The sequence below is a fragment of the Bombus fervidus genome, chromosome 16 (assembly GCF_041682495.2).
Source record: "Bombus fervidus isolate BK054 chromosome 16, iyBomFerv1, whole genome shotgun sequence".
NCBI classification, from domain to species: Eukaryota; Metazoa; Arthropoda; class Insecta; order Hymenoptera; family Apidae; genus Bombus; species Bombus fervidus.
Window position 1 is genome coordinate 6,059,459 of NC_091532.1, and position 26,643 is coordinate 6,086,101.

The 26,643-nt window shown below is 43.1% G+C and overlaps 4 protein-coding genes and 1 long non-coding RNA gene across 10 annotated transcripts in view; 3 read left to right on the forward strand and 2 right to left on the reverse strand.

Moving 5' to 3' along the window:
• Positions 1 to 93: 93 nt before the first annotated feature.
• On the reverse strand, positions 94 to 26,197 carry LOC139995706 (uncharacterized). Its single transcript, XM_072019407.1, has 5 exons — positions 25,970 to 26,197; positions 9,703 to 9,823; positions 9,273 to 9,632; positions 2,815 to 6,312; positions 94 to 2,683 (listed from the first exon to the last, which is right to left on the reverse strand). Exons 1-5 carry the CDS (start codon positions 26,003 to 26,005, stop codon positions 1,293 to 1,295), a joined length of 5,406 nt encoding a protein of 1,801 aa, XP_071875508.1. The 5' UTR covers positions 26,006 to 26,197; the 3' UTR covers positions 94 to 1,292.
• LOC139995624 (uncharacterized) lies at positions 5,709 to 8,985 on the forward strand. Of its 6 annotated transcripts, none has more exons than XR_012453414.1 (5): positions 7,304 to 7,332; positions 7,405 to 7,476; positions 7,810 to 7,971; positions 8,197 to 8,223; positions 8,656 to 8,728. XR_012453414.1 is itself a non-coding variant. In XM_074112116.1 (5 exons), the coding sequence occupies exon 4, from the start codon at positions 8,433 to 8,435 to the stop codon at positions 8,631 to 8,633; it is 201 nt and encodes a 66-aa protein (XP_073968217.1). In that variant the 5' UTR covers positions 7,413 to 7,440; positions 7,531 to 7,584; positions 8,197 to 8,223; positions 8,422 to 8,432; the 3' UTR covers positions 8,634 to 8,655; positions 8,899 to 8,985. The 6 variants fall into 6 exon arrangements, 4 of the variants coding, with proteins under 4 accessions (XP_073968218.1, XP_073968219.1, XP_073968217.1 ...); XM_074112116.1 differs by lacking the exons at positions 7,304 to 7,332; positions 7,810 to 7,971; positions 8,656 to 8,728 and adding exons at positions 7,531 to 7,584; positions 8,422 to 8,655; positions 8,899 to 8,985 and having other exon boundaries at positions 7,413 to 7,440; XM_074112115.1 differs by lacking the exons at positions 7,304 to 7,332; positions 7,405 to 7,476; positions 8,656 to 8,728 and adding exons at positions 7,563 to 7,602; positions 8,422 to 8,655; positions 8,899 to 8,985 and having other exon boundaries at positions 7,828 to 7,971.
• On the reverse strand, positions 6,317 to 6,964 carry LOC139995694 (uncharacterized; the record flags this gene model as incomplete). Its single annotated transcript, XM_072019393.1, has 1 exon — positions 6,317 to 6,964. A coding segment is annotated over one exon (648 nt), but the record flags the coding sequence as incomplete, so codon positions are not given.
• LOC141445918 (uncharacterized) lies at positions 8,334 to 8,979 on the forward strand. Its single transcript, XR_012453415.1, has 3 exons — positions 8,334 to 8,376; positions 8,683 to 8,745; positions 8,917 to 8,979. It is a non-coding gene; the product is annotated as an uncharacterized lncRNA (long non-coding RNA).
• Positions 16,123 to 26,643, forward strand: part of LOC139995616 (uncharacterized) — a 72,052-nt gene continuing 61,531 nt past the window's right edge. Inside the window, exon 1 of the mRNA XM_072019242.1 lies at positions 16,123 to 16,320. The gene's annotated coding sequence lies outside the window, so the exon portion shown is untranslated. The remainder of the gene's footprint in view (positions 16,321 to 26,643) is intronic.

Consider the following 26,643-nt stretch of genomic DNA (forward strand, 5'->3'; position numbering starts at 1 on the left):
ATCGATTTAGGATGTTTGATGATTAGTTTTATTTAGGCAAAAATGCATGATTCATGCTTATAAGGAACATTGGATGAACGTAATATCGATATGTACAATTATGTATAATTTATTGAAAATTTCGTCGACCACTATGCTACGGAAGAAGACATATACTACGTATCTTATAGCCAATGTACAAATAGAATTATTTTGTTAAGATATCGAGCATGTACAGTTAAATATGAAGTTTAATCAAGTTCGATTTTTAACAATCCACGTTATTCGCGTGAAGTATTCCACGTACCTTAAACCCTATATTTTTTGGAAAAAGATTGATCTTTAAGAATTTTTCTATCCGTGACGACAGTTCTGTACGTGCTCAATAAGAATTATAGTACGTATTAGCACTTGTACGATCAATATTTAACTTCAAGCATACGTTAAACACGAGAATACAGTGAATGATTCCATTTCTCACGATGTTTATACAAATTAAATCGAAAGAAGATCTTTAAACGAAGATACAATTAAATATCAGATAGTTTATAATTTTTTACGCAATCAACATCGAGCGAAACGAAATAGTATTCTTGAAATTAAATAATAGATGATATATTATACCTAGAAGGTAAACTAAATATATTTTTTCCATCGTTATAACTACGAAGGGGGAGAACTACGGAAACATTCGAATTCGACGATAATACAAAGGTTGGCTTTACATATGTGTCTCTGTGAGATGACAAACATCGAATACTTTATCCTGCAATAATCCTTACATATCCTGAATTTTTATGAAACATAAACCGGAATATTATTAATTTACTGGTCGCGGAAACGATTCTAGAAACTGTATTCCAGTTTCGTTTCGCTGTCCCCGTCGCTGCAACAAACAGTAACGTTCTATTTTTCAGGTTTAATTATAAAAAAATTGTCCCATAAATTATCATCCGTGTTAAAAGAGAAAAAAGTTAAGTTAAAAGAACGAAAATGCAAATCTGTTATGTACGCTAGCCAGTATGCTACCTCTGGATAACCATAGTCGATCGTTCTAAGTACCACGATCCGTTACTTTCACTCTGTCAGCTTCCACCTAATCCTGTAAGAACGTACAGATTATGGTTACCCATTGCGAGACGATGATTTTTCTCGTTGGTTTTCGATCGTGTCTCTCTTTGGCCATCCTTCAGCTGTCCAGCAGCTGACGGACGGGCAGTGATTCTCCGTTTTACGAACCGTTCCCGCGGAAACTCTCGGCTGTCCCTGTAGCCGAGTGACGAACTAAAATCCGTGAATCGCAATCGCACTCTTCACTTGACGTGCCGACTCTTCGCCCCCCTCCTTTCCGTCCGACGCCGTGCTGAAACATTTAAAAAGCCAAGTTTTGCTTGCCGCAACGCCTCGCGAAGATTCTCTATATTGCCAAGCTGATTCACGCTGAGAAGCTTCGTTTCGATTTTCCCGGTTTGCAAGCCGCACGTGTCGCATGCATATGGGACAGGCATTGCAGAGGGGAACATGTCTTTCATGTTTTCGCTGTCCGTCTCGTCGTTGCCCGGACAGTATGGTACAAATACTACTGGAATGAAGCCAAGCTGACCAATGAGAGGAATGGATGTCGTGCTCGTGGTTGTGACTGTATCGTTTCCAGGCTCGACAAGGTAACAGGGACAGGTTTCAGGGTCTGGCCCTACAGACTGCTCGTAGGGCTTGATATTGATCGGATTCGGTGGCTGAACACCGATCGCAGCGAACTCGAAGCTCGGTTCGCTAGATTTTTCGGATAATTGGTTTACCTGTTTGATAAGCGCGGCGGTATTTTCTTCGGGGCTCGTTTCTATTCGAATCACCGGTTCGCTCAATTTCGTCACTTGTTGGGCATATTTACGATTCTCGCGAGAGCCCTGTTGCAATCTTTCTCGGCTGGAGTATTTCGCATTAGTGGTAGGACCCACTCCGTCGTAAACAGTTTGAGGAGTTTGCGATACAATTTTCTTAAGATCTTCGTAGTTACTTCGGTCTTCCTGTTCTGTGTATTTACGCAATTCCTTTCGTTGCGTTTGCAGCAAGGAATTAATTTCGTCCGCATTTTGGTTCACTTGTCCTGTCTGATAACCGGGTCTCTGGGATCGATTTCCAAACTGGGAGTCTATATATCTATCCTTTACTCCTATGGGACCGCTTATCTTGCTTGGATATGTAACCGTTGTAGATTCGACGTTCTTTTCGTAGCCTTCATTCGAAGTTTCATTATTGAAATATTTCAATTCGAACTTAGAGTTAGAGGTTAACCGTTCTACTTGCTTCTGTCCATACAACGGATAAACGTAAGAGGATGGAGTCGTAGGTTCGTAATACTTGATGGGATATTGAATTTTAATTGGTCCTTCGTAGTGTGGACGAGTTGTTGGGTGAGCTCCAGGCACGTAGTCGGGATCACCAGGCCATGGCCCATCTGGACCGGGTGAACCTGTCGGCCATGGACCATCTGGACCAGGAGGTCCATCGCCACCTATACCTCCTACTCCTCCAATTCCACCTTCAGGGCCTCCTGGCCCGCCTGGTCCACCTGGACCGCTTGGTCCTTGTGGACCATCCGGACCATTGGGCCATGGACCATTGGGACCATCTGGACCTACACCACCAATTGGGCCTTCATGCCCGGGAGGATATCCTGGATATGGGGGATACGGAGGCTGATCTGAAACAGCAAAATAAAACTTTATAATTCTAGTGGACTATATATTAATAAAAAATAAAAAAAATATTTCTATTATACTAGAAGTTCTACTCGTTTGTTAAATTGGACATGGAGATATAAAATTTACATACCTGGTGTTGATGATCCGGGATGTCCATGATGTCCAGGTTTCCCAGGCTTTCCAGGGACCTCTGGATAGGGCGGTGTTCCAGGGTATCCTGGTTGCGGTGGAATGGGTGGAGAACCGGGAGTTCCAGGAGTTCCAGGAATGCCTGGTACGCCTGGAGTGCCAGGATATCCAGGGTGAGGTGGGACAGGTGGAACCCCAGGAATCCCAGGCTTTCCTGGCCTGCCTGGCTTGCCAGGTTTACCAGGTTTTCCAGGAATACCTGGTATTCCAGGAGTTCCTGGCGTACCGGGGGTACCGGGATAACCTGGTTGTGAAGGTATTGGTGGAGTCCCGGGTGTACCAGGAATTCCTGGCGTACCGGGGATACCGGGATAACCTGGCTGTGGAGGTATTGGTGGAGTCCCGGGTGTTCCAGGAATTCCTGGCGTACCGGGGATACCGGGATAACCTGGCTGTGGAGGTATTGGTGGAGTTCCGGGTGTTCCAGGAGTTCCTGGCGTACCAGGGATGCCGGGATAACCTGGCTGTGGAGGTATTGGTGGAATTCCGGGTATTCCAGGAATTCCTGGCGTTCCGGGGATACCGGGATAACCTGGTTGTGGAGGTATTGGTGGAGTTCCGGGAATGCCGGGATAACCTGGCTGTGGAGGTATTGGCGGAGTTCCGGGTGTTCCAGGAGTTCCTGGCGTACCAGGGATGCCGGGATAACCTGGTTGTGGAGGTATTGGTGGAGTTCCGGGTATTCCAGGAGTTCCTGGCGTTCCGGGGATGCCGGGATAACCTGGTTGTGGAGGTATTGGTGGAGTCCCGGGGGTTCCGGGAATTCCTGGCGTACCGGGGATTCCGGGATAACCTGGCTGTGGAGGTATTGGTGGAGTTCCGGGAATGCCGGGATAACCTGGCTGTGGAGGTATTGGCGGAGTTCCGGGTGTTCCAGGAGTTCCTGGCGTACCAGGGATGCCGGGATAACCTGGTTGTGGAGGTATTGGTGGAGTTCCGGGTATTCCAGGAGTTCCTGGCCTACCGGGAGTGCCAGGTAGTCCTGGCGTACCAGGAGAACCAGGATGACCCGGACTTCCTGGTGAACCGGGACTTCCAGGGTAACCAGGATGTGATGGATGTCCAGGTTTGCCCGGTTTGACAGGTTTGCCAGGTTTGCCAGGTCTGCCAGGTTTACCGGGTATTCCGGGTGTTCCAGGCAATCCGGGGACGCCTGGACTGCCAGGGGAGCCAGGATATTCAGGAGATGGGGGATATGGCGGTGGATGTGGTTTGTCGGGAGTTTCTGGAGTTTCGGATGAACCAGGATATGGTGGTTGTTCTGGAATTGCTGGGACACCAGGTTTCCCAGGTTTCCCGGGTTTCCCAGGTTTCCCAGGTTTGCCCGGTATTCCTGGTGCACCAGGATATCCTGGTTGCGCTGGGCCACCAGGTATTCCAGGCGTTCCGGGATATCCAGGTTGAGCTGGTGTTCCAGGATATCCGGGTTGTCCTGGCGTTCCAGGTGTGCCAGGAGTGCCGGGTGTTCCGGGTTTGCCTGGGTATCCAGGTTGAGGTGGTGTTCCAGGATAGCCGGGTTGTCCTGGCGTTCCAGGTGTTCCAGGAGTGCCAGGCGTACCTGGGTATGCAGGTTGAGGTGGTGTTCCAGGATATCCGGGTTGTCCAGGCGTTCCAGGTGTGCCAGGAGTGCCTGGGTATCCAGGTTGAGGTGGCGTTCCAGGTGTACCAGGCGCGCCGGGTGTTCCGGGTTTGCCTGGGTATGCAGGTTGAGGTGGTGTTCCAGGATAGCCGGGTTGTCCTGGCGTTCCAGGTGTTCCAGGAGTGCCAGGCGTACCTGGGTATGCAGGTTGAGGTGGTGTTCCAGGATATCCGGGTTGTCCTGGCGTTCCAGGTGTGCCAGGAGTGCCTGGGTATCCAGGTTGAGGTGGCGTTCCAGGTGTACCAGGCGCGCCGGGTGTTCCGGGTTTGCCTGGGTATCCAGGTTGAGGTGGTGTTCCAGGATAGCCGGGTTGTCCTGGCGTTCCAGGTGTTCCAGGAGTGCCAGGCGTGCCAGGGTATCCAGGTTGAGGTGGTGTTCCAGGATATGGCGGCTGTCCTGGTGTTCCGGGTGTACCAGGCGTCCCTGGGTATCCAGGTTGAGGTGGTGTTCCAGGATATCCTGGCGTTCCAGGTGTGCCAGGAGTGCCAGGCCTGCCTGGGTATCCAGGTTGAGGTGGTGTTCCAGGATATGGCGGCTGTCCTGGTGTTCCGGGTGTGCCAGGAGTGACTGGGTATCCAGGTTGAGGTGGCGTTCCAGGTGTACCAGGCGCGCCGGGTGTTCCGGGTTTGCCTGGGTATCCAGGTTGAGGTGGCGTTCCAGGTGTACCAGGCGCGTCAGGTGTTCCTGGGTAGCCAGGTTGTCCTGGCGTTCCGGGTGTGCCAGGAGTGCCAGGTGTTCCGGGTTTGCCTGGATATCCAGGTTGTGGTGGTGTTCCAGGATATCCTGGCGTTCCAGGTGTGCCAGGAGTGCCAGGCCTGCCTGGGTATCCAGGTTGAGGTGGTGTTCCAGGATATGGCGGCTGTCCTGGTGTTCCGGGTGTACCAGGCGTTCCAGGTGTGCCAGGCTTGCCAGGGTATCCAGGTTGCGGTGGTGTTCCAGGATAGCCGGGTTGTCCTGGCGTACCAGGAGTGCCAGGTGTCCCGGGTTTGCCTGGGTATCCGGGTTGGGGTGGTGTTCCTGGATATCCCGGTGTTCCCGGTGTTCCAGGAGTGCCAGGCGTCCCTGGGTATCCAGGTTGAGGTGGTGTTCCAGGATATCCGGGTTGTCCTGGCGTTCCGGGCGTACCTGGCGTTCCAGGTGTTCCAGGTTTGCCTGGGTATCCAGGTTGAGGTGGCGTTCCAGGTGTACCAGGCGTGCCAGGTGTTCCTGGGTATCCAGGTTGGGGCGGTTTTCCAGGGTAGCCGGGTTGTCCTGGCGTTCCGGGTGTGCCAGGAGTGCCAGGTGTGCCAGGCTTGCCAGGGTATCCAGGTTGCGGTGGTGTTCCAGGGTAGCCGGGTTGTCCTGGCGTTCCGGGTGTACCAGGTGTTCCTGGGTATCCAGGTTGGGGCGGTTTTCCAGGGTAGCCGGGTTGTCCTGGCGTTCCGGGTGTGCCGGGAGTGCCAGGTGTGCCAGGCTTGCCAGGGTATCCAGGTTGCGGTGGTGTTCCAGGGTAGCCGGGTTGTCCTGGCGTTCCGGGTGTACCAGGCGTGCCAGGGTATCCAGGTTGAGGTGGTGTTCCAGGATATCCTGGCGTTCCAGGTGTGCCAGGAGTGCCAGGCGTGCCTGGATATCCAGGTTGAGGTGGCGTTCCAGGATATCCGGGTTGTCCGGGAGTTCCAGGTGTGCCAGGTGTTCCAGGTTTGCCTGGATATCCAGGTTGTGGTGGTGTTCCAGGATATCCGGGTGTTCCCGGTGTGCCAGGAGTGCCAGGAGTTCCGGGTTTGCCTGGGTATCCAGGTTGTGGTGGTGTTCCAGGATATCCTGGCGTTCCAGGTGTGCCAGGAGTGCCAGGCGTGCCTGGATATCCAGGTTGAGGTGGCGTTCCAGGATATCCGGGTTGTCCTGGTGTTCCGGGTGTACCAGGCGTTCCAGGTGTGCCAGGCTTGCCAGGGTATCCAGGTTGAGGTGGTGTTCCAGGGTAGCCAGGTTGTCCAGGCGTTCCGGGTATACTAGGCGTGCCTGGTGTGCCTGGGTATCCAGGTTGGGGCGGTTTTCCGGGGTAGCCAGGTTGTCCAGGCGTTCCGGGTGTACTAGGCGTGCCTGGTGTGCCTGGGTATCCAGGTTGGGGCGGTTTTCCGGGGTAGCCGGGTTGTCCTGGTGTTCCGGGTGTACCAGGCGTTCCTGGGTATCCAGGTTGGGGCGGTTTTCCAGGGTAACCGGGTTGTCCTGGCGTTCCGGGTGTTCCAGGCGTGCCAGGTGTGCCGGGACTGCCGGGTTGGGGCGGTTTTCCAGGATGCCCGGGTTGTCCTGGCGTTCCAGGTGTGCCAGGAGTGCCAGGTGTTCCGGGTTTACCTGGGTATCCAGGTTGGGGAGGCTTTCCGGGGTAACCGGGTTGTCCAGGAGTTCCGGGTGTACCTGGCGTGCCAGGTGTGCCGGGGCTTCCAGGGTGGGGCGGTTTTCCAGGGTAGCCGGGTTGTCCTGGCGTTCCAGGTGTGCCAGGAGTGCCAGGTGTTCCGGGTTTACCTGGGTATCCAGGTTGGGGAGGCTTTCCGGGATATCCTGGCGTTCCAGGAGTGCCAGGTGTGCCAGGCGTGCCTGGATATCCAGGTTGAGGTGGTGTTCCAGGATACCCGGGTTGTCCTGGCGTTCCAGGTGTGCCAGGAGTGCCGGGTGTTCCGGGTTTGCCTGGGTATCCAGGCTGTGGAGGCGTTCCAGGGTAGCCGGGTTGTCCTGGAGTTCCAGGTGTGCCAGGTGTTCCAGGTTTGCCTGGACTGCCGGGTTGGGGCGGTTTTCCAGGGTAGCCGGGTTGTCCTGGCGTTCCAGGTGTGCCAGGAGTGCCAGGTGTTCCGGGTTTACCTGGGTATCCAGGTTGGGGAGGCTTTCCGGGATATCCTGGCGTTCCAGGAGTGCCAGGTGTGCCAGGCGTGCCTGGATATCCAGGTTGAGGTGGTGTTCCAGGATACCCGGGTTGTCCTGGCGTTCCAGGTGTGCCAGGAGTGCCGGGTGTTCCGGGTTTGCCTGGGTATCCAGGCTGTGGAGGCGTTCCAGGGTAGCCGGGTTGTCCTGGAGTTCCAGGTGTGCCAGGTGTTCCAGGTTTGCCTGGATATCCAGGTTGTGGTGGTGTTCCAGGATATCCGGGTGTTCCCGGTGTGCCAGGAGTGCCAGGAGTTCCGGGTTTGCCTGGATATCCAGGTTGAGATGGCGTTCCAGGAGTGCCAGGAGTGCCAGGCGTGCCTGGATATCCAGGTTGAGATGGCGTTCCAGGATATGCGGGTTGTCCTGGTGTTCCGGGTGTACCAGGTGTTCCAGGTGTGCCAGGCTTTCCGGGGTATCCAGGTTGCGGCGGTGTTCCAGGGTAGCCGGGTTGTCCTGGCGTTCCGGGTGTACCAGGCGTGCCAGGTGTGCCTGGATAACCAGGTTGCGGTGGTGTTCCAGGATATCCGGGTTGCCCTGGCGTTCCAGGTGTGCCAGGAGTGCCGGGTGTTCCGGGTTTGCCTGGGTATCCTGGCTGTGGAGGCGTTCCAGGGTAGCCGGGTTTTCCTGGAGTTCCTGGCGTTCCAGGTGTGCCAGGAGTGCCTGGGTATCCAGGTTGAGGTGGCGTTCCAGGTGTTCCTGGAGTGCCAGGCGTCCCTGGGTATCCAGGTTGAGGTGGTGTTCCAGGATATCCGGGTTGTCCTGGCGTTCCGGGCGTACCTGGCGTTCCAGGTGTTCCAGGTTTGCCTGGGTATCCAGGTTGAGGTGGCGTTCCAGGTGTACCAGGTGTGCCAGGTGTTCCTGGGTATCCAGGTTGTGGCGGTGTTCCAGGGTAGCCGGGTTGTCCTGGCGTTCCGGGTGTGCCAGGAGTGCCAGGAGTGCCAGGTGTCCCGGGTTTGCCTGGGTATCCGGGTTGGGGTGGTGTTCCTGGATATCCCGGTGTTCCCGGTGTACCAGGTGTTCCAGGTATGCCTGGGAATCCAGGTTGCGGTGGTGTTCCAGGATACCCGGGTTGTCCTGGCGTTCCAGGTGTGCCAGGAGTGCCGGGTGTTCCGGGTTTGCCTGGGTATCCGGGTTGGGGTGGTGTTCCTGGATATCCCGGTGTTCCCGGTGTACCAGGTGTTCCAGGTATGCCTGGATATCCAGGTTGTGGTGGTGTTCCAGGATAGCCTGGTGTTCCCGGTGTACCAGGTGTTCCAGGTATGCCTGGGTATCCAGGTTGTGGCGGTGTTCCAGGGTAGCCGGGTTGTCCTGGCGTTCCGGGTGTGCCAGGAGTGCCAGGTGTTCCGGGTTTGCCTGGGTATCCGGGTTGGTGTGGTGTTCCTGGATATCCCGGTGTTCCCGGTGTACCAGGTGTTCCAGGTGTGCCTGGGAATCCAGGTTGCGGTGGTGTTCCAGGGTAGCCGGGTTGTCCTGGCGTTCCGGGTGTACCAGGCGTGCCTGGTATACCAGGAGTTCCTGGTTTGCCTGGATATCCTGGTTGTGATGGTGTTTCCGGCATTCCGGGATATCCTGTAATTGAAGTTTTTGTATGTGTTATAGATGTGGTTTCTAGTTTCGTGCTAGTATTCTTTCAGCGCATATTGTTTGTTTCGTATAGTATCGACGTTTGCCATTGTGTCATGTTGTGCATACCAGGCTTATTTGGATATTCCGTTTGTTTTGGTGGTTTCTGTAGTTTACCTGGTTGTGTCAGCGTTCCGCCAATGATTGATCCGTTTGTTCTTGGTCTTTTGTGTTATGTTATGTTTGTGTTTTCGTTTCGCACTTTGTTTGCTTGTGTGTTATTTATATGAATAGTGATTTACCTGGTATTGGTACGACGGTTGATCCAGAACCCGTTCCATCGAATTGTCTACATATTTCTGGGAAATACAAATTTGCCCATTCTGTAATCACTCCATGATGATCGTGATGATCATCATGTTCCTGATGATGTTGTCCTGTGTCATCTTCGTGGTGATGTTCGTGTTCATGAAGGAACAATTCAACCGAGTTTCCTGGTTGAACAACTCGATATCCCCAACCATCGCTGATGTAAAACGTTGTTTTCAGCTTTCCAAATGGATCAATATATCCATAGCATCCATACGTGATGTCGTCTGGACCGCGTACCTCGTGATGAAATTGGCCGTTGGGACTTACTTCATAGCCGTAATTATATGCATCTGGTAGGAAGAATAATAATATATTCAAATTATTCCCCAATATACTGTCATGAATAAACGATATACTCACTCGAATAGAAATCTTGATTTAGGTATTGAATTTTCTGCTCGTCACTGATGTTCAATATTACTTCTCTACTCTGCCTGCTTCCTTGTTGCTGTGTGTATTGCAACAGAGATGTGGCAATCACCTATTGCAGATGAATTCACGATTAATTAGTAAAAAAATTGTGTTTTATTATTACAATATTCGTTTGCATTTTATTTTTTGAATTATATAGTTATGGCACTGGGTTTTAGAAGGCTGATTATAAATCAGTAGAAAGCTATAAATAATACAGTTTGTTATTCTAATACGCATGTAACTCAAACTATATGATCAATTAATCAGGAACGATAATTAAGCACGAAATTAGCCAACTTGTTTTTCGCTAGGTGGACTTTAGCTGGACTAATCTTGTTCACCTTTTAAAAGCTTAGCAAAGATTCACTAACAGATCGACTCGTCATCTTAAATGTCAAGTCGACCGCTTGAAGTTCAGAAATATGCTTGCTGAAAAACATGCAACTACAGTTTACTCTAAAAATTACTTCCCTTTTGATTTTAAACAATCAGTTAAATGACATATTTCACGTTATATTTCAATTTTTTAAATTTTCTTTCATCGTGAATCAGTTATATAGGTATAACTGAAAATGACATACAAAATCTAATTTTCTATTGCCCCTGGGCTTCGATTCATTTCTGACTTTAAAAATTTCAATAAGTTTATACACATTCTTTATTTTGATATTTCCTAACATAAATCAGAAATATTTAGATTAAATTTTGTTCTCTTAAAATATTTTAAGAATACTGTTTCACTATTAAAATACATATAAAAAAAAAAGAAAAGTCTAAAAAGAGGTTTTGCTATTACTTTACGACCATTATTTTTGTTCATGCGCTCTTAATGAACACGTTATCCCATCTTCGTACACGCATAAAACAAGATTGTACCACGAAATCGTTGTACTACGCTTAATTTCGCTTTTTTTTTTGTCATTAACAATAACGTTTAATCTTCTTATAAAAGTCAACTTATTGAGTTCTGTAATTATTTCCACGTGCTTAATGCTGGAAAAGTCTGTTTCGTTCGCGTTACTGTTTAGGATAATTAAAAAATAAAGTCGCGTAATCTTTCAATGGAACATCATCGTGTTCCTCGGTGGAAAGATAAACATCTCAGGAACATCGACAATCCTTATAACGTTTTACATTTCAAGTGCTTCTTCCCCGAAGAAATTTTATTTCAAAATAATGAGGTCAATGAGGCTTGTACGATTTACGTCGACAAGCCACAGTCGGAGGATAAAAATCGTCCAAATTTATTGCTTCTGCTTGGACGTTCATATTACTACTATTGGCGTTATTGCAGTCACAGTGCGTCATTTTATCTCCCACGTTTTTTTATTATATCCTGAAACCACTGAACGATCATGGACGCGATATGCATAGTAAAAGGACGAAAAATTTCTTTTTATTCATAAAGATTTATTCGTTATGATCATAAGAATCATTTTTATTGCTCTACGCTCGTCGTAGTGTTAGTGAACTTTCTTCGACTTTATAGTGAAGCTGCTTCGTTACTTTCGACGATGTTACGATGGTACAGTGAGATAACAATGCGACAATTAACATGTAAATTTTATATGGACGATGATATAACGAGATATTTCTGCTTTATGTGTTCTTCGCACTATACACATTGTTATTAAATTATGGTTTCTACGCGTTGCGATTAAAAAATTGTTTAGGCACCGCTTAGTGAAACTTAAAGGATACAGTAACAAAGGTACCCCAAGTACAATAAAACTAAGCTTCAGAAGCTTAAAGGAATGCAGAATAGAGACTTTCACGGAGCCGAAGTAAAAATATATTGCGGTATAATCGTAATAGAAATATTTTTTAGAATTTTAACATTAAAAAGGTCAGATGGAACGAATTGATTCATTACTAAAGCAAACATTACGATTTTCATTAATAGGAATAATTAATTGAAAGTTATATTTTATCGGATAACAGGAGATTATGTTTATGCTAAAGAAAACTATCCCAGGCAAACGAGACGCTGGTCTTCTTTAACGTTAAATAACATTCATAATATTTCATTAAAGCGTTAATTAGTAAATTGAAAGTTTAAGTAGCTTATCTGAATATTCCATTACGCGAATCCTGTCCTGTTTATCAACGCCCACGCGTGTCAACCGAAAGTGAAATTTCGAAGCAGTTTCTGTGCGATATCTCGGCCAATTCTATCCAACGAGTTTAGATTCACATTGTCTGCTTGCGTATTTATCGATTATCGCGGATCGATAGCGAACAGGAATTATTAATCGCGTTATAGGTTTGAAAAAATACGACTTTCCATTACTTTCGTTCGACTTCCGATTTTCATTCGATTTATGTCTGATCTGGTTATTGGTATACGAGCATTTTTACGGTGTTTAAGAAATATCGGTGTCAGATATAATGGCTGGAAAAGAAGTTACGAGCAGAAAATACAAGATATTCGTTGCAAACATATACTTCAACGAGATGACAAGATTCTAATCCTTTACAAAATTCTAATTCTAAATAGATCTTTCTTAACTTTTGCTATGAATTTTCCCAACGTTCTAATCATTGCAAGTCACACTTGCTGTGTATCAAAGCGTTTGAAAGGGTAGCCAGTTAATAGAGACGTTTGTTATAACACGCGTCTCCTCGTTCGTGACGTTAAAACACGCTTGGAATTATCAACTTATACTCGTAATCATGATTGATGATTGCTTAGTTACGGGTTCCACCCACATGAAAGGCAATTGAAACGCTACTTTATTCTTTTCAAGTATTTTTGACAGTCCTATTCAATCAGATTAATGATACCTTGCTCAGCTCTAATCACTGATTTCAACTAGAATCCTGTGATTTATGCACGCGAAGTAATAAGTCAATAAAGAAATGAAACAGATACAAATTGGCATTGAGCAATGGGTCGCGCGAGCCTTCGCGGTAAAACGGTACGTATAAAAAAATGGCTGATAAAAAGACGTTTATTTTCTTCTGCTTATTTTGCATAAAATTTGCCAGGCTTTCCATTCCTAAGCGTCATAATACGACGATCAAGGAATGTGCCGTTGAATCGATTAGATAGAAGATTGATGGAAAGAATGATGCATTTTCTGGAATGTCACCTTATCGATCCAGCTATTATTAAGAAATCCTAACACGATCGATCACCAATTGAACAATAATCTCTGTGAAAATATTCATCTATAGAAACTGTTTATGCATATACGAACTAGTTCCAGCATATTCTCAATGGTATCAAGAACGCTGGTACCATCGATCTCCGATCGTATTTCCGTTCTGATATTTCTGCAACAACGCGTCAAATGAAACATTCCAAAACGTACAACTTCTACAATAGTCGACATCAAATATAAGAACGATTTAATATACGTTTGAGAGATGTACGATAACATCTGATCATTGGTAAAAGTGGTTTCTAAATTTGACAGGTGACGCGTATCGCTTTCTTTCCATGCCTTGCAAATCGCGAACCCTTTCTCGCCCCACGTCCCAATCCACGTCGATCGAACAAGCTGCGAAAGCAAATTGACTCGGCAGGTTCGCTCCTCCTTGACGAGTACGAGAAATCAATCGCCGCGTACAACCACGTAGTTTCACCCATGAATAATAAACGAAGAGGTCGTCTGGACGCTGAAAGCGCGAGCATTCGATCGCGAAACATCTCGTTCGGCACGAGGTCGACCTAGATCGTTGTGAGAAGTGGCACGATCGTTCGTATCCTGCTAGGACGTTCTTTGCCGCGTGATCGATGATGTCAGACAGCCGTATCGTTCCACCTACGAAAAGGGAAAGTGAGATCCCGAGTAGCTCTTCTTCCCGACCATCGCTTCGCCATATCTCGCCTTCTGTATATGCAGTCTTTCGTGTGTGGTGGGAAAGGTTAATATATGCCAACGGTCGACCTGCCCTGCGCCGTGAATCAAACGTCGCCTGTTAATCCCTCTGGTATTCGTGCCGGCGCGATATTTTAGTGGACAATGGTAAATCAAGGATCGAACCCCAGGCAGTAACCATCCGCGTTTACGCGCTTCACCGGCTGTCAAGATTAACATCGTGTCGCGTCGCTCAGCCGTCTTCAGGATACAGACGGACATAAACCCACATTGGGAACCGGTGAAGATTTCGCGCGACTCGAGGACGTCCAAGAACGCGCGAAAGGCAGTTGATCGATCGTGGTTCGGTCGATCGAAACGAATGTTTCGCTAAGGAAATCACAAAAAGTATTCGGACAATTGTAAAAAAGTTCGATGCACACACGTTGCGCGTGTCATGTAAAATATGTTGAAATTTCGTTTGCACCGCGATGAGACACGCGAGTATACTTTTTGTTTTCTTTTTCCTTTTCTGTCTTTTTGTTGATGTGCTGGATATGGTCAAATTATTTTGATAGAACGCCGTACGCTTTTGAATTTGTAGACCCCAGCTGCGGTATGAGGGAGCGATTTTCTTGCTCGTGTATTAAAGGACGAAAGACGAAAGAGTTCCGGTGGTTGAAATTCTTGCGAATAAAAGAGCATTACACATATGTGTACATTGGCGAATATCGTTCCCATGTACGTATTTCGGATTGTTTATTCTGCATTCCTGTTGCTTTCATCTCGATTCACTGTTGTTGATTTTGAATATTAGGTGCGCGCGAAGTTATTTCCCGAGGGAAATGTTATTACGAATAATTACTGTTTAATAAATATTTATATGGTATGGAACATGTTTAAATGGTAAATATGCAGCGTGATAGTTTCAGTGTTCGTATCTCAAAAACGATAAATGATCACGTTTGTGATTACATTGAAAATGATTAGTCTCATATTAAAATACTTTGATTAACTATCAAGCAAAAAGTTATTACATTTTCCCTGTCGTCTTTCTTTACGATAACTCGTTCTATAAACTATATATTTTTTCTTCCAAGATAATAATCCGTAGCCTCATAAATTATCTGTAAATTAATAGACCCAGTCCCGCTGTGAATTGCCATTAAAAACCTAATTATAATTCTCGATGCGGTACCAGCATCGTAAAACCGAGTATTAGAGATTATTCACGGAACAGCGATGAAATGGCACGTAAACGAATGCAGATTATCGAAAGATGAAGCGGCGTTTATCGAATAGGGCATCTGTAATTATACGTATGATTTTCAGGCGAAGAAACGTGGATCTGTTTGAATGTCCACGTGACGAGGATTGTCCCGGCCGATCGAGACAGTCGTCGAACCCTTAAAATGGTATTCTATACGTTAAAGGCAAGAAATCTTTCGTGATAATTGAAATAAAACGATCTGTATATCCTTTCGCAGAAACAGAAGGAATTTATTAACGAAGCAGGTAAATTCCGATGAGGAAATTTTATAAATTGTAAAAATTCTTAAAAATTTGATAAAAATGTAAAAAAAAAAAAATTGAGTAAAAATGAATTATTTGCCGATAATTTGTTACCCGTCAAATCACGCTATAGTTAGTTATTATATTATTACGCGGCAAAGTAGTTACCCGTTTATTACCTGGTTTTTCGACGAGAACTCTACAATGGGAAAGGTGATTGGGATTCGTTTCCTCATCGCACGGTGAAGATGCAATCAGTCATAAAATTCATAGCGATAAATTCATACGGCTCTGTCAATAGAATAAATTCTCGATGATATTGATGATTGATAATTGTGAATTACGAGTCAAGGGCCGAACGAACAATCGTAAAAGTTCACGATAATTCATAAATTCGTAGCTTTGTTACGCGTTCTATTTGTTCCGTTTCGTATCGAACTGTGTTTTATTACCTTCGATACAAATCCTCCTTCGTGAAACTTTCGTTTCCTGAGTCATTGGAAATCAGATAACTCGGCCTCATATATCAGTACATTGGAGGATACAGGCATAAAAAATGCTATAAAAATTCGATTATTTATACGTATAAAAACTTTCTCGGTTTATTCATCGTACACCGTCTGTTCGTTAGAAAAGCGACGAAAATAGGAAAAGTAAATTTTTGTGGAAATCTCATCTCGCCCAAATTATCCTCTTAAATATCGCGCGAAACGATTCTTCACGTAGGAAACCGGGAATATCAAAGTGGAAAATTTCATTCGACTTTCGCATTAAATTCCGATTTAACCTGAGGCAGTCGATTTGGTAGCAAAACGAACGCGGTTAGTCGTACTTGGTCGCTTGTTCTGATAACACTATCACGCGGCATCGCATAAAGTCGAACAGTATTGGCTATTATACACGATCTTTTCTATATCTCGTGTCGTGATTGAAACGTTAATTTCCTTTCCAGACGGAGTATGGCGTTCCTAGTCGACCTCGAGTATCGAAAATTGAAAACGAAAGCTAGCTATTAATCGAGTCGGTGGTTAAATGAAGCAGCGTCGCAAATAGTATCTGAGGTACATAAACGATCGTTTAACACGAATTCGTTTCGTTTGGTTTCAGTGGGTGACTGGTGTTTGCGTTTTTAAATAGCACATTTTTAAATCGTGGCCGCGAGTGCCTGGCTGACGACTTCTTGAAAATGAGAACACCGCGAGTAACGAAGAGATACTCGGACCAGAACATCGAGCCATCGTGGTTCAAGGTAAGAAATTGTGCCCATTCGTCACTTCCATATGCGTAGCCTTTTATTTCCAAGCGGCTCTAAGACCTTTGTTGCGTGAACGATTACGCGCAGAACTTACGCACAGTATGTGTCTGCCGCGTCAAATTCTGATTTGTTTAAGTATGCAGCAAGTTCGTGCGATATATTGTACCGAAACAATGGAGGGAAATATAGATTAATTATCGTTGGGCAAGATTATGTACGCGTGGGTAAACGTCATGAGTGGATTTAAGTAAAAGTCAAAGGTGAAGTTATAAAAAGTTAGAGGGCTTTGAAAAGTACGATTCGTTTAAAAAGAATTCTTTCATTTCCACGTTTTTAATCCGCTCTCTTAGTCAAGTATTTTTTAATCGATGGAAAACCTTTTTACATAAGAAAGAAATAATAGGCTTTTAAACGCGATAGCGTTTCCCGATAATACCAACATCGCTTAAACCGATTTTCACACGGCAATATCGTAACAAGCTCGATGATCTCTGTCAAAGAGAAATAACACAACGATATCATCCGTGACTTGTGTTCGCGCGCGGATAGCCGGAATATTGCAAAATGAAAACAGAGAATCGTGTAACACGGTTATGAGAAAATTACAAGCGTATGTAAGATCTTCGAAATCTTATTAAGTCTCGACAGATATCGTTAATTAAAGCGTGTGAACGCATAATGGTTACAATTTCTTCTCTCTGAGAAAAAAAGAACGATCGCGGCTGAAAAAGATTGCGGCTGTCGATTGCATAATCGCTCGTATGTGCCACGAAACGCGCTACTCTATTCACGCTCGTCCCGTTCTCCGTTTTCATTTACTCTGTCATTTGCATACAGATGTTGCGCTTTTGCGGTGTATGATCATTATGACAAGTAGAAACTCGAGGGACGTAAAAACAAGTCCGTAAATATGTGTATCTATAATCTTCTCGCGTGGAACATCCTTATTAATTATTCATTCTCCTATCTTATCTTTCGTATCGTGGGTCTGATTTTAATATGCATATAGTTTGTTTCAAAGGTGGAAATTTCATTAACAAAGTCGGTTAATTATTTACAACTTTTCATACTTATGGACATAAGCTCGCGAACAGCCTGTGTTCGAACGCTTGTACAATTCCTTTGTATATGTAATCTTTATATAAACTTTAAGATTTGCCTCCAATTTTTCCGATATGATCCTGGCAGTGGTACCTCGTTATAGTGCTAATGAAATTTTAAAATGTTTCTCATGTAACGTATACCATGTGGACATGAAAGTTTTCCATAAATATTTTGTGTCTAAGTATTTTCGTGAAGCAATGTATATGTATATATATTGTATATATATATAAAGTTAAATAAAAGAGAAGAGTGAAATATAATTATTTCCCGAAGAAAATTTGAAAGAGAAATTTTAAACTTATGAAGATTTAAAATCAATAATTAATATTGTAGATAATATTATAATAACAATAGTACTGTAATACTTAATATAGCAAAGAGAAAGAAGATGTATAATGATGTCTCATTAAATTAATAATAATTGGATCACAGTAGGAAGATAATGAAGAAAAGAATAAAGTCGATTATTGTCTTAACGTGATCCCCATAAAGAGAACGTAACGATCTCTCGTTCACATGCTCCAACAGAAAATAATTACATACAAGTTCTCGTAATCCTGTGACAGGAAAATTCCACTAAACGAGGGACAATTAGCAGAAATCGATACTCTTTGTGCGAATTCATCTCCTACATTACTCATATTCTATTACACACGTTACTCATATCTTTATGTAACTCGACATGATTTTCTTCTTTTTTTTTTTTTTTTTTTAAGTCACTAAAAATTTAAGTCACTAATCAAAGAGAAGGAACAGAAAATGCATATATCGAGCAAATCGTACAGTCATCGGAAGGATTTCCCCGAGACAGGAATTTCCATCAGCAGTTAGAATCTTTATATTTAACATTGCTATTTACACTTTGCACTCTTCCTTAACTGTGTATACAGTTGGTTTTGAAAATAATCGAACATTAGCATAATTTTGACTTCTACGTTTCGTATCCGAAATAAATACAGATAAAACCGCGCTATTGAACGAAAGGACTATCGGACAGTTACCATTTTTCGCGACACGAAAATTCACTTTTTTCCCAACGTTTCTTTCAATATTTAAACAACGGTTTGTTCTAAGGCACAAATTCTTTACTTTCTGAATCTATACACTGTAACACTTCAATATATCACATAACATTCTTGCTGTTTTATCTGTATTTATCTCGGGTATGGAACACAGTAGTAAAAGTTATACTACTATCCGAATATCTTCGAGGCCGACTGTATATGCTCGTGTATCAGACATTAAAATAAAGTTTAATTTTAGTTCGGATACTCCGAGCACCTATCTTTCCTACATGGATAAATTTAAATCTTTACGCAATACCAAAAATTCCTACATTTCTAACTCAATTACTTATAGTGGGCTTCATAAAAATTCTAATCAGTTTGGCATATACAGCTAACATATCCTACATAACGAAATTCGTTTGAATCAGTTCCACTGAAATCTTTCACAACGAACAGTCATTAAATTGCACATCCCTTGGCATGTATTATACCCTTGTTCTGCTTTAAAAGACGAACGTATCTTTAAAATTGTTTTACGTTTGTATCGAAGATTTAATATTAAAACAATTATTCTTTCTTCACACAGACCTATTTGCCTATCTATCGTATCAATTAATCTTCCTAATAATTTAATGCGCGATCGCCTATGGGGTGATACAACATATCAACCCCTAACATGTATAATGTATATCGCGTCATGGATCGGCCCGAGGCTGGACGGTGGCCTCTGTGTCACGAAACACGAATCGGCGCATCATCGCATTCAGTGAAAGTCAGCGGCGAGTTGCGTAATGGAACGTCGATATCGCTTGGAGCCAGGCCTCTGGCCTGGCGATCGTTTATCTTACGGTTTGGCCGCATCGAGCAGATACGCGCGCACAGCCGAGTTTAGGATCATTCAAATCGTTTTCTATTCGGAGAAAGTTCAGAGCAGGCCTGGTTCGTGCGAAATTCATGGCCGAATGGGTTCGAATCGTTGAACACATAGGATAAGACCGAAGCGAGATTGATAAGAATTGATTGGCAATTCGAATAGGAATGATAATAGTAGAAAGAGGAATCGATTTATAGATATTGAACTTGGAATTTATAGGAATGAACTTGGTGATTATTTCAAGGGAAGGGATTAAATGATGAGGATGAAAGACAAAGTAACATTTCTATTGTTTTGTTAAGTTTGAATGGGCGGCACTGCGGTTCAAGTCAGTCGAAGGAGATTCAAATAGATTGGTCAGGCAAGTTAGGTAAGATATTAAAAAATAATCGTAGATATAATTGGAAGAGATGAAATTAAATAAGTTGCAGCTGATATAGATACAACGATCGGTCAAAGTTGTGTGCAATATTAATGAATAATTGTATATTTGATTAAATATTTGTTTAATATCAAGAATATCCGAATGGTGTTTGAATTGCAATGCTCAAACATCAATATCGTATTGTACGATTTGTATTGCGATCGATTACATGGATGCTCGCAGGTTGCGTGCTTCACGGGAATCGTTCTATCCAATGCTCGAAACATCGAGGGATCGTTGTTCCAAAAATCAAGATAACTCGGTGGTCTCGCAACCGACACTGTACGCGACACTTAATCTCCCCCCTTCTTTTCCTTCGTTCATCAACGTAATCGTACTAATTGTTCGTGGAAACAATGGCCGGTTGCGGGAGAAAAGCAATTTAATATCAGAAGGCCAACCGGGATATTACCGAAACCAGATGGAGGCGGTTTGCATTATTGGGAGGATTACGAAAAGAAAGTTAGCTCGATAGGATCTACACGGATTCATTGTCAGCCCGTTGCGGAGGTCGTGGCAACAAGTGTGCGAGGGTTCGACGGTGTTTGTTGCGGCTTTGTGGTTTCTTCTAATGTAAAATCAGACAAAACGCGAATTAATTTATCACATACTGCCTAGCACGTGGAAAATTGAACAACAAAGGAATAGAAAGAAACTTTTTTAATTGAAATACCAGAAATCGAATACTTTTGATATTCGTTTCGGAATATTTATCCGTAACTTCTTTTTAATGGTAACGTTAGCTCGATTATAGAAACCTTTCACGAATATATCATGCGTGTTATATAGAACTTTTTGAAATTTCATTAGCACTATGGTGAAACACGATTATCAAGATTGTATCGATAATGTTTGAAACGAACTTGAAAATGTATATTACAAAATATTTGTCGCAAGCATGCGCTGATTAAAAATCACCGAACTATCTGGTCGGTCAATTATTATCGATTATGTTAGTAAGCAACGATATTCAGCAAATTGTCACAAGAAAACTCTGTCTAAATATCTGCCATTATTTAAAAGGAATAAAACTTCTATTCTCGTGATATCTGTTCCAAAATATTCCCAGTGATGCAACTTTCGATCGTTGCACAGAACTTTCACATTTTCTATCTATTTCCTCCCAGATAAATCCGAAGTAGAAATCTGATTGAATCATTAGCATATTCGTAACGTTACCATCTTGCTTTGTAACACTTGCTTTCTATATCATTGTTTCCTGATTGGACACAGACCATTTTCTGATACCCTGAGTCATGTTCTCTCTGTGAATTTGTAATCTTTCTGCATACCGAAAACATAAGAGACCAAGTCAAATCCTGCGGACAAATTAATCGAAAAGGACATTGTGGCAAAATCAGCGTGGCCGATACACGTGCTCCTCAAACAAGACTTTCTTGCTGTCTAACCTTTAAACATTGTTCCTTGCGCGCGTCTTTCACAACTGAGTTGCAACAAGTTGCTTAATGCTTCGCGTACCAACATTATGTTTTACTGATTACATTAATATATAAATTCTTAGACAAGTTGTACGGCATTTAGTGAACTTTCGCATCGCTTTGAAAGGATCGATTATGGTTTTTCAACTATTTAATTCCGATATAGGCAAGCATTATTAAATAATAATTTTGCTTTTCGCTTGCAATTTACGTTATTGCTCTTTATGTGTTTCCCTGGACACATGTAAATCCTTTTGCTTTTCGATTTGCTTTGTAATTTTCAAAGCTGCCAGTGTAATTAAATAAAAAAAAAAGAAAGAAAAAAAAATGGTGCTCGAAGTAACAATTTCAGTTGGTTTTAGCGCTAGAAATTTAAGAGAAAATAACGTGGTTTATTGTTTGTTACGTTTTAGCAGCGATTTTCTACGCGAATCGAACTTTAATTTCAGAATTCCTCGCCGTGCTTTTGAACCGACTGCAATTTCATTTAAACACCTGCTGTACTCAATTTCAATCACACTTTACAACGATTATACTCTTGATCCCAGCAATCGAATCTTGCGTACATTGGCGAAATAATTTCCATCGTAAGTTACGATTATATGGAAGATATTGCATGATATTTAGCTAGAAGACCTAACGACAAAGGTAAAGGGTAATCGTGAACGTGAGCGTATCGACGATCGAGCATTCAATAAATCATAAAACATAATTACTACCTCAGGGTATCAGCTTTTAGAAAAGTTTCCACGTGAGAGGGTAGCCTTTTGAAATCTGTGTTATTTAGCCAAGTAGTCGGAGCTCGTGACGAGCTTCGTATGTCGTTTCATTAAAGACCCGTCTGTTTGCGAGGCAGTTACGACGAATCGGCAGTTAAACGCGTTTGCAAATTACCTTTTACCTTAGGGTGGCTGGCGCATCTCATTGTACCACCTCGTGGCTATGACAACGAGTTCGACGAAACTTTCAATTCTATTCAGAATTAAATGACGATTGTGGTCAGGTGCATGTGCAAATTGCAAACTTACTCCCTTTATATTCTCAGCACGATTACACATCGTTTAAATGTCTTTCAAATAGGATCTTTTCGCCAAGGGAATTATCTCTCCCGTAAAAAATTCCCTCTACATCTTGCTAATTAAAATTTACTCGTCTGACTGACGTCGCGGTTTTTAATTCTTATTAAACGCTTTTCTGTAACAATAGAGACAGATAGGTTCTTGAAAGTGTTCGAACATTCGTAGCTATCTTTCACTAATACATTATGTACGAAACATTGTGAAATTTCATTAGCACCGTTATGAGATTGGATTATCATGATTATGTTCGTTAAGTTTGAAACAAACCCGAAAGTAGGATATACGTATGTAGAAATGAGAAGATATTCACTAAAGTACAAACGTACACGTATTTCGCAATGATCACGAAAGTTAAGTTTAAGTAATCAATTAACCACTGTATTGATAAACCTAAATATTCATTGGGGACCTTCGTCGATGCTAATTTTTTACATTTTCAAACTTTATTTACGATATACACATCGAAGTTTTCTATGGTATGTGTTCAAATACCTTCGTGAACCACTTCTTACAAAGAAGGTAAAGGGGTTATCTGTTAATAGATATCTAATAGATAAAGATTATTTATTTCGTAGAAGAGTCGATCCACCGTTCAGGGAGTCAAAAATTCGCAAGAAATTGGCGGCCAGACGAATTTGCAAATTTGCAAAGTACTATCGCAGAAGCGCAGTAAACGGGTAGCTGCGGACCGGAACAAATTAGCTGAGCTTTTGTATTTAACTAGCCGTATCAAAGCGTTAAACGCTGTATCTCGCCGGATTTGTAAACAGTACAAACGGATTGCATCTGAAGATAATTTCTAGAGATTGAAGATAGAGCCGGAGCAGCCTATAGTTCAACCGGTAGTCGTCAATCATTGCCAGACTTTCGATAGAAGAGGCCTTATTCGAAGTTCTCCCGACAGATGAGCAGATCTTCTGCTAACCATTGACCGGCTATTATTTCACAAGCCCTTTCTTTTTTCCCAGCCCCCTGTACCTATCCATCTCTTCTGTATTTGTGTACTTAAAACCCTATAGTTATCGCCCATCTACCATCAATATCGAAGACTCGTTGAAAAGATCGAATCTAATTTCTAAATTAAAGAATCCCCATTGTTTCGATCTCTACGATTATCTAATTCTGTCGTAAACTAACGATACCGATTTTTCATTCATTTCAATGAAAAGTATTACTTCAAATCTTTGTTCCATCTCTCTTAGTTCATCTTCTATTAAATTTCAAATTACAATTTCTTTATTCAATACCACAGCTACTAATGTTTTCTATCTTTGGTATTCCTCCCAAATATTCTCTTTTTATTCTAAAACTTGCGAATAATTAATGAGACAGATCTTTCGTCGATTCGTTGACGAGTCGACGTGGCCCTAGCTTTTCCAATATTAAACGTTCCATATACCAAAACTCTGATCCGATGTCTTCGATCGTTTCGCGGTTGTTCCACTTTGTACGCAAGTAGTCGCAAGTTACTTGTATAATTTATACCGTGAGAGACAATGATGCGTCGGATAGCAGGGGTCATCTCGATGACTCGCGACCGATACGCGTTCGAATGTATCGTTATGCGTCACGGTCGAACGAACCACGGGATTACACGCGAGCATAATAGCGTTACTCCCGCGGCATTGAGAGTTATGAATGAAATGTAGTGCAACGACATTGGCGTGCGAGTGCCAAGATCAATGAAACTCCGCGCCACGAGCATCGACCATCGCGATACCGACCTATTATATTATATGATGGTGCAATCGTCATTCGCTTCGATTCGCGTGTAACTACGTCCGACGCATTTCAAATATATAACCGAACCTCTGTTATCTGCGCAAGGTTTAATGACCCTGAAACATTCCTCTTCGAATCTCTACTCGTACATGTAAGCGGAATAATTGATTTCCACGTGATATTCTTGAAAATTCGTTAGAGGCTTCCGATCGAGATTAAATAATTCTTGAAATTGTTTTCGCAACCACTGTGAATAATTGCTGCGCATAATTGAAATACTATTTGTATGTTTGTAATTAATCTATACTATGAGAGTTATTTAATTGATGAGAATTATTTAATTCGTGAGAGTTGATGGAAATTGCGCTAGGAATATTCGATAAAAGAAATTACCTATATTATTTCAAAAAAAAAAAAAAAAAAAAAAGAAAAAACAAACAGGTAACATATAAAGAGTAAGAAATCTAAAAATTAAATCATTCTATGGTGATACGAATATTAAATGCTATGTGGAGAATATTTTGATTTTGACGAGTTGATAAGAATTAAAGATTGATTTTTCTTTTGTTCTTTTTTTTTTAAACGTAAGCGGAAGTGTGTTGGAAGTAACGAGAGTTACATTGGGTGCAGTGCAAGAGAATGACTGCCGACCCGATTTTTGGTTGCGATTTTCTATTTGCAGTCGGATAAACGTATGCCTTTATTTCGTAATTCGTTGGTACTTCGTCGCGACGTGGCGTGAATCTCTTTGCTTTCATCCCAGAGAACGCGCAGGTGTAAACGCCTATCATCGCTATATTTAAGTGACGGCTGCCGTGAAAGATTATTCACGGATAAACGCTTTATTTCAGTCTGACTAATGATCAATCAATTTCAATGAACTCGTGGCTAGTACGCTAATGAATTTCTATATAATTTGAAATCTATTGAATAATGATAGTGCAATTGATTAATTTTCTTTCGTGATAGGAAATATTTGAAATTTTACAAGTCACCTGTTGTTTCTATATTTTAGCCACCCACTATTTTTATTTTATTTGTCTATTGTTTAATAACATAAAATTATTAGATCGTTTAGAAGTTTCTTCAAATATTCCAAACATATTTTTATGTTGAATGAGGAACGATGAAGAGTTTGTTACAAACGAAGGTACGTGCGCAAATTTCGATGGATACGTAGAATTTGAGAATTATTGCAGAACGTTCAAATGAAAGAACACGTTTTCTGGTTTTCGTGCAACGTATAAAACGAATAGAATGAACTCAATATTGAAATTGCGTCGAGTTAATAAATATCGTTCCCGCGTTCCACATATCAGCGCGAAAAAAAGGGAAGCTTCAATTAAAAGTTTAATTGTAACATGGAATAAATCATACACACAATTTGTAGTGTCGCGATTACAAACTTGTTGATAATACTTTAATTCAATCGATATTCGCTTTCAATTTAAAACATCAAAAAGTGTTTCGAATATTTCAAGCTCGTCAAGCACCCAAACAAAATTAGAGTACAATTTACCCATTTCTCAAACTACACCTAAATCACAATCAACGTTTCCAACAGCTCGTTTCAACTTCGAAAACGACACTTCCTCGTCGCGTCTGCCCAACCTGATTCGACGTTGCAAAAGGATTTGCCGAATAAATAATTTTCATGCAAGGTCATCGGACCAAAACGCAGCAATGCATGTCAATGGTATTCTACTCAGCCCACACGATTATCTCATCCATTTCTACCTCATTGCCAACTCTAAAACGTCTAAAACACCTTGCCTATTCTCGACAAACTCAATGAACCTACATTCACGACCGTTCTATTTATTATTCGAAATTGATTTGTATCGTTTCTCTGACCAACATCCCGTTTCACAATTACCTAACTACGGCAATTCACTGACTCGACTGTCAAAGAGGAAGAGAAGATGAAAAAAGAAGCGAAAAGGAATAGAAAAGAATTTGTAGCACTCGTGGTCCTGCGTATATGGGACACGTACCAGGCTGAAGAAAGCGGCGCGCACACGGCCGAGCATCCTGACGCACCGATCGTTTCCGTTTAGCAAGGCATCGTCACGACGATCTCAGTCTCGTACAGATGATGATCTCTTCGTATTGTACACGCAGTGTGCCGTTCGAACTGAAAGACTGAAGACGTAGCCAGCAGAAGAAGGCTTATATACAGGGTGGGGGTCGGCAAGACCAACCGACCAACTTGGTGCCCATCCTCTTCTTGGTGTCTTCTCTTTTCCCCATTCTTCTCCGTTTCGACTCTTCAGGGATAATTCTTACGTGCTCCCCACTCTATTTGCCCTCCCCCTCACGATATGGTGATTCTTGTTCGTCTTGGATCCACAGGACCCTTCCGCTCGAGTAAAAAGGAGTCATGGAACGTGGCACGATCCTCCAACCATCGTTTTGCTTATGGAATGGACCGAATGGGGGATTCGATGGTTTCCGAGGATGGCTAATGGTTTCAGAACACCTCCTTTTTTTTCCCTACTCCTTCATTCTGTTGCTTTTGTTTTGATTTGTTTGCTTCAAAAAAGGCTCGCGGTTGTTAGTCGAAACGAGAAGGTGTGTTATAGACGGATGATCGATGAGTGTCGAGCGATGTAAATCGTTTCTTCCTCCTTTCTTCGGGGACGGTTTCGTTATTTTTACCAGCGGCCAT

Coding starts and splice junctions, on each gene's coding strand:
- LOC139995624 (XM_074112117.1), top strand. CDS start 8,433: ATGCCTGGGAATCCAGGTTGCGGTGGTGTTCCAGGATACCCGGGTTGT.
- LOC139995706 (XM_072019407.1), bottom strand. CDS start 26,005: ATGCTCGGCCGTGTGCGCGCCGCTTTCTTCAGCCTG. Junction 9,824..25,969: donor GCGCCGCTTTCTTCAGCCTG/GTACGTGTCCCA, acceptor CATCTGCAATAG/GTGATTGCCACATCTCTGTT. Junction 9,633..9,702: donor AAATCAAGATTTCTATTCGA/GTGAGTATATCG, acceptor TCTTCCTACCAG/ATGCATATAATTACGGCTAT.